The 12,090-nt window shown below is 38.1% G+C and overlaps 1 protein-coding gene across 4 annotated transcripts in view; it reads left to right on the forward strand.

Moving 5' to 3' along the window:
- Positions 1 to 4,196, forward strand: part of FAM171A1 (family with sequence similarity 171 member A1) — a 91,976-nt gene extending 87,780 nt beyond the window's left edge. For 3 of the 4 annotated variants that reach the window (XM_068934691.1, XM_068934690.1, XM_068934693.1), the window contains one exon: positions 81 to 4,196. In XM_068934691.1, coding sequence (XP_068790792.1) covers positions 81 to 1,773 — 1,693 coding nt within the window. In that variant the 3' untranslated portion in view covers positions 1,774 to 4,196. The remainder of the gene's footprint in view (positions 1 to 80) is intronic. The other variant, XM_068934692.1, reaches the window with a different exon arrangement.
- The last annotated feature ends 7,894 nt before the right edge of the window (positions 4,197 to 12,090 follow it).

Here is a 12,090-nt window from a genome sequence, read left to right on the forward strand (position 1 = left end):
TCTGTTAGGACACGCTTGCTGATCTTATTTCTGTACAACAGTCATAAATATGTTATTTCTTTTGTTACCGGCTTTTTTAGAAGAAAATGTTTAAAACCACGTCAGCATCATAAGAAACTGCAACTTCCCACAGCGCTGGACACTTCTAAGAAGGATCAGGCAACCTCTATGTCCCATATAAATTTAATATTTTCCCGTCGTGAGTCAGAATTTCCAGGTGGGCTGTCCGTTGCTAGCAATGGACACACCGAAACCTCAGGTGCAAAGGAGTTAATCAGTGCTGTCCACATGGAGATGGTATCAGCTAGTGGAGAAGCAGATATGCATACACCTATGCTCAAACACTCATTCAGTACTTCCCAGGAGTTTAGTTCCCGAGAGGAACTGCTTTCTGACAAGGAGAAAGACAAGAGCAGAATTTCCTTGGATGACCTGACTCCCAGTGGGTCTTTAAGAAAAGACTACCACAAATCAGCTGATAGTTTTCCTTTAAAGACAAGAAAATCTACGGAAATAGCTGAAGGCTATGAGTCCCCTATCAAAGATGAGTACAGGAGAAGTTACAATGCTATGCTGTCTCAGCCTTTATTTGAAAAGCAAGAAAGAGAAATTCAAGTATCTATGAATCATATTGCTACTGGAAGTAAATACAATATTCAGGAACAAATATACCCCACACCTTCAGCCCCTGAAAAAGAACTGCTGGATTGCAGACCTACTGAATGTATGATGTCTCGTTCAGTGGATCACCTTGAACGACCTACATCTTTCCCTCGACCAGGTCAGTTAATTTGCTGCAATTCTGTTGACCAGGTTAATGACAGTGTTTACAGAAAAGTTTTGCCTGCATTGGTCATTCCAGGTCATTACATGAAATTACCGGGAGAACACCCTTATGTTAGCCAGCCACTGGTTGTTCCAGCTGACCAGCAAATTGATTTAGAAAGACTTCAAGCTGAGCTTCCTAACCCTCATGCGCGGCTTTTTTCACACCCCCCACAACAGCTGCAACCGCAACAGTTAGCATCGCAAGCAATATCTCAGCAACATTTGCAAGATGCAGGTGCAACTGAGTGGAGCCAACAAAATGCTTCCATGTCTGAATCTATTTCTATTCCTGCCTCACTTAATGATGCATCCCTGGCTCAAATGAATAGTGAAGTGCAGCTTCTTACAGAAAAGGCTTTGATGGAATTAGGAGGTGGAAAGCCATTGCCTCATCCTCGAGCATGGTTTGTTTCTCTAGACGGACGTTCAAATGCTCATGTTAGACATTCATACATCGATCTCCAAAGAGCTGGTAGGAATGGGAGTAACGATGCCAGTTTAGACTCTGGTGTTGACATGAATGAACCAAAATCTGCCCGAAAGGGAAGAGGAGATCATCTCTCTGCGCCACAGAGTCACCCACCAGTGCAGGAGCACCAGCAGAGAGAGCGGAAGGTTTCAGATAGCACAGCTTTTACGCAACTTGTGTATTTGGATGACATGGACCAAAGCGGGAGCGAATGCGGAACAGCAGTTTGTAGCCCGGAGGACAATGCTCTACGATGCTTGCTAGAAGGCACTAGTAAGAGAAGTGGTGTGCAGCTGCCCAGCCTGCAGGAGGAAACAAGAACTGTGGAAACCAAACCAGAGCCATTAACTAGTCCTGAACATGGAACATCTGTTCAAGATGATGAGGAGGATGAGGAAGATGACCAAGGTGAAGATAAGAAGAGTCCTTGGCAGAAACGAGAGGAAAGACCACTAATGACTTTCAATCTAAAGTGAGCTATTGTGAAAATCCACCATTCAGTGGAGTATAAAATTGCCAAATATTCTTTCTGTGGAAGTGCTTGATTTTTTTTTTTCTTTTTTTGTTGTGGAGAGAAAAGAGAAAAACAAACTGTGGTGAGCAACTTTTGAAAGAACTTAAATGCATTACTGTGTAAATGTTAGAAAAGAATTAAAATCATTCCTCTGATTTAACGGCTGCCTCCAGTGAGATAGCTGAACAAAGAGCGTGATTGTTATTCCATATACTTGATATTTGTCATCCAGGATGTTGAAAATACTGACAAATTGTTTTGGTTGGTTTATGACCTCAATCTCCTTATGAATGGGAGCTGGTAAAACTGTTGTTATGTAGGCCAATTTTATGTTGATAATGCTACTGAAAGACTATCTTAAAAACAGGAGTTTGACACATGGTGTCCAAAATTGTGCATTATCTGAATGAAAGGCTATGCATTGCTGCTTTTAGTAATATTTTGCTTATACTATGCTTTTCTTAATTTTACAAGTTGGTTGTAAACATTTTATGTCCTTTATTATAAACTACTCAGCAATTTATTTTAATGTAAAACTGCAGGAAACTTGAGTAGCATCCCTTAGCATTGAAGCCTTTTTATGAAACCAAACTGAACTTTGTGTCAACTAAGACTCCTCCAATTCTGGTCCCATTTACTCAAAGTGCCTTCTTTACAGTAACGATGAACAGTCCCTTCTTTTGCTAACTCCTTTTAATTGACCCAATACGGGATTTTATAAACTTCTGAACTTCTACCTTTTATTTTAAGCTGCATGCCAAGAGTCCCCTTTTGTGCTGAGCATTTCTCATTTCATTACAGTGTATTCTGTAACTATCATGTATATTGTGGATTCTGTTTAGCCAGGGTAGACTTAGAGGACATTTTAAAGGCCCCAGAGTAGCCAAGAAGATAGTTTCATTGACTGTATATATCGTTAGTTTTCTCTGGAATCATATGAGCTAATCTTGCTCATATAAACTGGACTGTGGACCGAGCAAGTGGACTGAATGTGTCTAAAAAAGTTTTTGAAAAAAAAAAAAAAAAACACAAAGTGTACTGTCCAAAAGTGCCAGAATTGCTCTTCTATGCTTTCTCCATACAGAGCTGCTTGGTTATCCAAAAAATATAATTGAAAATAAACTGCAAAAAAAATCTTTGTGGATTTTTGCCTCTCTTGGTCATCATATTATTTTATATTATATAATAGGCAAAGCTACTTTGGTTTCTCTGTTGCTGTCCATACTTATGCTTGTGTGGCTTACTAACAATGAAACTTTCTTAGGCAGTTCTCATAAACTTCAGTCAATACTGAAATGTAGACCCCTCTTCAGGAAAGCATCCTCCCAATTTTGAAAAATACTTAACAATTTGCTTAAGTATAATTGAAGACTTTAGAAATTAAATTCTGGTATCACTGAACTTCTCTATGAAGTTTTGCTTCCAGTGGAAGCAGTTTTCATTCTGATTTCTGTGGGTACTTATATTTTCTGGACACTTCTGATCTCTTCATGAATTGGGTTCAAAGGAGAGAAAGTATATGACTTGTCCTCTTGTGGAATCCTTCATATACATTAATTTAATCATATTTCATTCAATGATTTTTGCACAGCATTCGCAGCAGAAGCATTTAATAAAATTTATTATTATGTAATCTCTAAGGTGCTTAGAGAATGTTTATATAGTTCATATTTAATTTTAAATAATAAGCCCCAACCCAGATGCATTGCTCTCTTTTTTTCAGTAGATTTCAAAGGTTTTCATAGAAGGCCAGTGTTGTAATTTCCATTTAACTAACTGAATGTCTTACCTGAGGGTCTGGGCTCAAGCCAGGGACTGAATCCAGATTTCTCAGATCCCAGTCCAGCGCTCTCCGTCTGCAAAGCTGCTTCACCTCTGTCTTGCTTTGATTTGTATTTGGCAGTGGTATGTGTCACAGAAGAAATCTAAAATAATATTTGTAGAGTGCATTGAATATTGAAATCACCATATAGGACAGTCAGGTATGTTTTCGTAGTCATATGCATTCTGGGTCCTTCCTGTTCCATTTAGAAATTTTGCTACTGACCACATGTGAAGTGGATCTGGGGTCTGAGTTACTTATCGTTGGTCTGTGCTAGGTCACTGAACAGAACAATTGTGCTTTAAAGGATGGTATTTATCCAATTTCAGTAAGTGCTGGTAATATAGTGTCACTTATTAATCAGAATGCTGTATCAAATAAACATTCTGGTTAAAAATTGAACCTACTAGAAGTATTGTGCTATTTAATTTTCAACTTTTGTCATCTTAAATCTGTCATTTTTAATTACATTCTCTTTTTCAGATTCCTTTGCAAAATTTTCATCATTATTATCTTGTAAAGTGAGGTTGTTACTATTAAATTGCAGCAGATTGTTTCTTTTAGTTGTGTTGTTTTTATTTTTAGAAAACATAATTTGATGGTTTGAGAATTTGTGGTCAGCAAATATATTTGAACAAACACAATTCTGGTATTTTGCAAACCTGCTAAAAACATTGGATTATTATTGTGATATATCTTGTTCCCATATAGTATTTGATGTTGCAGACCACATAGCTTGTGAAATGTTATTCTCAATATATCCAACACATCTGAGTCACATGTTAAATGAAACTGGAACAGAGTAACACAAATCAGATTATTGGTTGAGATTAGGGTGTGCGCATCGTAAAAGCTTATTTCTTTGTCTAATCTTAATGCCTAGTGGCACAAGTTGTGTGTGTTAATTCTCAAAAACATACTGAAAAACATCTTTTGTAATATATGAATGAATTGTTTGCTTATCTTTTGCGGTCGCACAAGGAAGCAAATGTCAGTACAGGTTCTCAAACATGTAGAACAAAGTATAATTTGAATATGTCTTGGTATCAACAGTTCCAAGTGATCATAGTTCAAGTAGAAGGTGACCTAGAAAAGCAGCTGAGTTGTTCTCATGTTTTTTTATGGCAAGCATTAGTGGGGGAAAATTAAAAAAGATTGTAATGACAAAGCTTACAAAAGAAATGAGAACATGCTGGAGTGCAAAAATACTAGGAACAGGTCTTCAGTTAATGTAAGATTTGTCTGGATTTTCAAACACAGTGAGTGAAAAAGCAAAGATGATAATTCCTAAATCTTACATTATACTATCCAAAGTACACTTGTATCTTGGGACTTACGAAATTTTATGACTGTTGGGAGTTAATATACTCATTGAAAGTCCACGGATTTGATGCTCCCACTTTGTTACTCTTAAAATACTTGCTTCTCAAAGCTTATTAAACTGTCTGAAAAGCACCTTGACTTATTTTGATAATGACCTTTTATTATTTGAATAATTGCTTCATCACGGTTCCAACGTGCTAAACCCTGTACAAACAGAGAAAAAAATTAGTTCTTGCCTCAAAGTATTTGCATCCTGACACATTGTGCAAGTGTACAACACTGATACTGAGCTTAGATGAATAGCTTGCAAAAAAACCCTGCCGTTTTGAAATTGCTTATGATGCTTCCTCTGTTATAGGAAGGATTGAGCAGCTTTTGTAAAGTGAATTAAGCGCTCTTGAAATACCATTCAAAATTCGAAATTTCATTTTCAACCCTTCGTTCCATCTGTGAGTGTTGTGAAGGACTAACTTTATGTCAATATCTTAAACACACGAGGTTGAAATTCACTAAGAAATTGCATCTCCCATGCAGTTTCAAACTATAGATAGCACAGATGTAAATGAGCAAGTGTTGGATTAGACATTTTCTCTAGGAAGGTCCCTAGTGCACCAAAAATGGTTGGTTAAGAAAAAATAATGCCCCAATTCATCTGAGGATTAAACCTTCTTATAACACAGTACCTCTTAAACTGTAAATAAGCTGTAACCTGGGACACGGCAGTATCCAGCTACTGTTAGAATCATCCTTGGGATATCATCAAGCAAGAAAAAAAATGTCAGTTTGCTTTTCTAAAATGTATGGGCAACAGGTAATTATTTTTTTGAATCTGCTGCTGTCTGGCTTGCTTTAACATTTCAAATTCTTAAAGTTGGAATATCTGCCACCTGGTGGTGAACTGTTTCATCAACTGTAACCATAGTAGTTGTATAGCATTTCTGGAATTAATTCAGGAGATAAATCTACACAATACTTTTATCAATAATGGACAACTGTCCTACTGCCAGGAGGTGGCTGATCATCAGTTGTTTCATGGGACTGCTGACAGTCCAAGTGCAGAGATCCCTGTCAGCTAGAGGGACCTTGCTGAACACTGTAGCCATGGCATTAGTCAGCTTATAACATCTCCATTCAAATGAATATGTATAATTGCTGATGGCAGTGTAGTGTGCTCAAGTGCGAATGTTCCTATTTCCCTCCCAGCTCATTAATGTCACCTTGTTTTTAGATTAAAATAAAGTTGAAAACAATTGTAGCTACTCATGCTTTCAAACGTGGATGAGAAAAATAAGACATAATTATTCTTATCCTGTTCCTCTACTTATGCCAACTTCAAGCTAAGTTCAGTGCTAACCTAACTCATGTCATGCCTGGTATTTTTTATCTCTAGGCCGCAAACCATTTGGAGTTTGAGCTTTTGGTGTATGACTAGGCAGCAGCCAAGTGCGATTTTCAGACTAAAGGAACATTTTTTTTTATTTTACTCATGTAATTCTGACTGATAAACTGAGACTAGGTACATCTTATGTTTGACACTAATAAAAGAAGGGGTGTCTAGTTCTTTTTAGCAGTAACCCTCTGTTATCTGGAGATTATTAGCTTGCAAAATGTGGTACCTGTTTTATTATCATTTAACCAAAGTACTTCTTGTTTTATCAGTGTGCTTTTCTTAAAGGAATAAATAGTGCCAGTACATTCGATCATTAAATATGTCTTCTACCTTGGAAACTTACAGATTTAGGGGAGAAAAATGTGATGACAACAGAGACGTACAAATTAAGTACTTGTGTCAGTATATCTTTGTAATTGTGGAGAGAAGGACTTTGTGTTCATGACTGGAGATACGGACTCCCGAATAAACCCAGCTGGGGAATGGTTATGCCAGTATGACAATATACAGGTAGGAAACAGTGCTTGAAAATCTGCTGTGGGACGAGAAATCCTACTTTCAAAGGAATGCCTGGTCCTGTTGCAAGAACTATGGGGCATCACAGCTGGAAGAAGTTACTTTCAAAGAGCTCCTTTGGTAATCATTATTTTGAAAGGTTTTTCACAATTCAGATGTTTGTAGGGAGTTTTAAAAAGGCTGAATGTCATTGCATCAGGGCTGTCTTCTCCCCAGCCTTCACACAAGATTTTCCTCAAGCACACTCCCAGAAATGTTAGCCCCTCTGCTTCTCCCCTCCCTGGGTAGGATACCATTGCCCCCTTTGCCTACTAACCTAGACCTGATGTCTGAATTTCCTTTGAGATTAAAACTTTTCTAATGTCTTTTTTTAAGTAATTTACTGTGCAATTATTAGAACTCCTGACAGAGGCTTTTCTTTTGCAGAAGACTCTGAAATTATGAAAGGTAAAAATCTTACTGTTAAAATCTCCATGAATTTTGCATAGAAATGAAGAGTTAGAATAGAAAGTCTGATTTCCTGTCTCTTTCATAGAAAAGACAGTGTGTCCATGAGACATTCATTCATTCTGCAATAATAAAATTAAAATGTAATTCTCAGGTTGTACTTCCTGAACCCCACTGTTAATCTGCTCTTAACCATCCAGAAGGTATGAAGAACCTTAAATAACATTATCCATTTATCTGATTTGTAAGTTACTGGGATATTTCTAGTTTGAGCAACCAAAAGAATATGGGAAAAGATTTTCTGTAACCTAACCTTTTCTCCTCCAAGGTCTGCTTGTCTTTAGGCTGCAATCTCGCAAGATCGGAAGACCACCTTTCCAAATAAGAGAGGCATGCCTGTTGATTTATACTAGTGGAAATAGGTAACAGAATAATGTTGTGAGAGATAGACACATGCTTTTGTTTGGGAGTTGGGGATAGCAGAACTTAAAAGTTTCCTTCCCTGTTGCTGAAAGTGTAGACTTCAGAAACTACTCTAGGCAGTTTTCTCATGGTTTCCAGGCTGTACTCTCCAGGCAGTTTTCTCATGGTTTCCAGGCTGTACTCTCCATTATTTATGTTAAATACCCCAGTGTAAATGTAGGGTTTGCACACAGAGGCCCTGAAAGTTCTAGTCTTTAACAAGTACTCTAATCTGAGAGTTGTAAATCGGGCCGTAGTCTCTTCGCTGTGGAGGGAAGAAATTAAGATCTATTATACGGGAGAGTCCCTTTCTGTTTGGAGATAAAAGACTGTCAGAAATAGAAAAAAGGAAAATTTTGGAAACTTCTTTTCATGGCATAAACAATAATTCATGTATCTACCACCCCCTCAGTCTGGAATCAGAGGAAGAATCTTGGCTGCGCCAGCAACCTCCCTGCGCAAGAAGCAAAGATGGGGAAACAGGGGCATTGAAATGAGAGAACTAAAAAGGCTGACAAAAGAACTGATTTAGGAGCTGATGGGAGTAAATTGCACTGATTCGGAGACTGGATTTGCAGAATGATTTGATGAGTATAGGTCGGAGCTCTCACAGCACCATCTTTATTTGGTCACCGTTAATTTTCATTCATGTATGTAGTCTGAGAAGCATCTGAAAGAGTAAAAAAAAAAACCCCACAAAAATGCAAGATATGTATGTATTTGTAATAATCATTTTAAAGAGCTAATTGTGATTATTCATTTTTTTTCCTCTGTAAATCATGATTTTTGTATTTATTTGGGTTAGAAATCCTAGGAACAAAGGAATTGCCAGGCTGGAACGAGTCCAAACCTGTGCTTGATCTAAGTCTCATATCATGCTTCCAGTGATCATCGGAAACAGATGCTTCAGAAAACTGGGGAAGAAATCTCTCGCAGGATAACAATCCCTGGGGTTAGACATCTTTCTGTCCTTCTTATTTATACTTTGAAGCATGAGGGCTTACATTTATCATACGTTCAGTAGCATTAAAAGTATGTATTCACTATGCATGTAAATATCTAATCTTTTTTAATGCTGCATATAGCACATGGCTCTTGCTAATACAGGTACCAGCATGGGGAAGTAGATGCTTCATTGCAAAAGGTAAGGGGTGAAATAGAACAGGTAGGCTACGAGCTTAATTTTAAAACACAGCTGAATGTCAGAGTGCAGGAGGGAGAGCAGGCCAGTGTTTCAGAGTGCTTCTCCCCCAGTCTGAATCTTGCAGCCAACAAGGCCAGCAGCCAGTAGGAGACCAGCAAGGCTACAACTCACTAAGTGCGGTGTGCAGTGGTAGACTAAAAGTAAATGTAAAGTGGAGGGAGAAACGATAAAGATCAGAGACATTATCTCATATTGAAGCAAGTGTGCAACATATGGAATCACAAGCTCATTTCATTCCCTACCTCTTTCTACCTATTCTGATGTTAGCTTTTACAAATATGTAAGTATGCTTTTGGTGCATTTGTTCAGTTTATTTTGAGTCTGCCTTCTCTTACCCTTGCATCTCATTCAGGATTGAAGAAGGCAGTATTTAAGTTCTCAGCAGAAAGAGCAGTCAAAAAAAAAAAAAAAACAAAAAAAGAGTCGTGAAATTGTTCTAGTGGGCACGTGTGCAGAGCAAAATATAAGCATGTTTGTTTGCTCCATAACCTTTTTTGTTAATATTAGGAAAAAGGGAAACACTAAAGCACTTTTTTTGTAACTAAATTACTTTCAAATTGGATCACTTTTGTGTCCCATTTACAAAAAGCTTACAGTAAAATTTTTATTATTATTACTTATAATACTGAATCCATTTTAACTTTTAAAGGCATTGAACACAATGTGGTATGTAAAGGTAGGAGAAGTCCTACAAATGCTTGAAAATTTCTGACACCGTTCTTTGGAAATGTTTAATACTCAGAACAGACAGACTAATCAGATGATGTCAATACTCTGACTGTTATGTTATATATCATTGGCTCACTTGATGTAATTAATGCATACCACTGGTCAGGTAAACAAGTCCAGATTAAGCCTAGCTGCTTGGGGGACTGCATCTGTGACTGTCTGGCTTAATTAAATCAAAAAAACAAAGGGGAGAAGGGTATGGCCCTGGCTTGGGGTGGTAGGACACATTTACTCCATTACAGAGTTCTTCTGGAACAACCACAGGACGCTGACTGAGCAAGTGTCTGGTATCCAGTAGGGATGGTGGGTAATAAATGGCAAACTGTATATTCATAGGTCAGCAGCCATCGGTAGCCGTGGATTTTGAGCAACATGTTGTCCTTGAGATCTTCTGACGTGGTTTGTAGCCGCAAGGTACTCTAATCAGTATAGTCTAAACTGACAGTAAAAGTTTAGTGTAAGTTTGCCCTCAGCTAATTACTTGCTCAATAGTGTTATCCATGGGCCAGGAAGGGCTGGAAAGCACTGGTGTAGAGAGTGTTGTTAAGAGGTTTTCTCTGTACTGCTTTAAGCTGAAATAAGCGGTGCTGTGTTTTGTGAACGCTAACTGGTCACTGGGTTTCCCTCTCACCGTCCCTGAGACAGAACAAGACTACAAATGATTAACTAAGCTTAGGCGTACACAGGGTAACCACTCTAGCCGTTAAAACCGTTGTTTTGAGGGAGAGGGGTGAGGTTTTCATGTAGAAAAGATAACTGAAAGAAGAAATAAAGTGCTGTGGAAGGGACTATGAGAAAAGTGGGATATGTAGAGTATGTTCAAACTGTCTCATTGAATTCAGTCATCTCTGTACTTGGAAACTCTTCTACTTCGAACCATAATGTTCAGATCAACAACCTAAGTAACGCCAATTCCACTGTTTCTGGATGGCTTAAATCTACTGTGGTAGATTAGGCAGCATTGGGTAAAGGTAGGTACACCTGGAAACACCTGTGCTCAGAACACGGTATCGTGCCTGTTGATTAAAGAACCATCTGATAAAAGCCATGTTTTTGTACATGGCCAAGTCCTTCAACAGTAAAATAGTGACAGCACAATCTGGTAGTTCTGTTATTTAAGCATACACATGTAGGTAGAAAAAGAATTTTCTTTGAAGCAATTTGCTTCTAGTTCGCAAATAAAAAAGCAAAAATAAAATCAGAGAAGTAACTAGAAGAAAAAAAATCATATATGTGCATATATACACAAATACATATTTTTAACTGTTTAAGGAAAAATATAAAAACAAGAAAGGATACTTCAAGAGGATTGTCTGCTAAAGTGGAAACATCTAAGGAAAGCAACCTATAGGTTTGAGTAATTTGGGAAAGTCCTTTAAAAAGCCGCCCGAACAAATCCTCTGTTAACAAACCCTGGAACAGCAGAGAAGTTCCAGAAGATGTGAAGACTGATACTGGTATACCCATGACCAAAACAGGCACGTGGGATGACCCTGTTTAAAGTGGCTACAGTCCCAAATACACAAAAAAGAAAACTCTGCGGGGGTGGGGGACACTCACAGAAAAGGAGAGGTAACAAATAACAAGAACAGCAAACATGATTCACAGAGAACAAATCTGGTCAGAAAATGCTAATGTAATGCTTTTATTTGTTATTAAAGGTAACTGAGTAATGACTTTTGTAAGACCTATGAATTTTGAACTGAACAGCTCTGGGGAACTGGGAGGCTTTTGCGGTAGTAAAGCATCTCTCTCTTCTGGGAGCCAGAGAGGTTAGCCTTGCCTCTCTGGGGAAATTGTCTCTCCCAGATCCTGACGCTATCAGTGCTCCATCTGACTCTTGCAGCTCAGCAAAATATATCAGGTGCTGCTGCTGCTGTCACTAGCACTGCATTAAACTGCACTTTCCAGAGTGTTTGCCTGTCCCATCTACAAAACTTCTACAAAATAAACATCCATATGATATATCTGTGAAACTCACCTTAATTCTGTCTTAATGCTAGGCGAGTTTACTAGTATCGCCACACAACTTTGTTCTAAAAAAGCAGAGTTGAGCTGCTTCATTAGCAAGCTGGAAAATTAAAACAAATGGGAAATAAAATACCAAAATATAAACTTGACTCTATTCCTGATACCAAAATACTTTTTCTGTCACTACTGAGGCATATCTTGCCTCAAGCTATCTTGAAACTCAACCCATCTGTGCTGTATGCTACTTCTGAGTAAGTCCTTACAACTGGTTTGGGATGCTTCCTGGAACAACCGCCTGTCTCTCATATTGTTGTCGGTAGCTTGGCATGTGAAACTGCTGAACATGAGTTTCCAGTGTCACACCTTCAATAAAAACTTCTAGTGCTTGCCTTCAAACAATGGAATACTGAGGACA

The sequence above is a fragment of the Struthio camelus genome, chromosome 2 (genome assembly GCF_040807025.1).
Source record: "Struthio camelus isolate bStrCam1 chromosome 2, bStrCam1.hap1, whole genome shotgun sequence".
Classification (NCBI taxonomy): domain Eukaryota; kingdom Metazoa; phylum Chordata; class Aves; order Struthioniformes; family Struthionidae; genus Struthio; species Struthio camelus.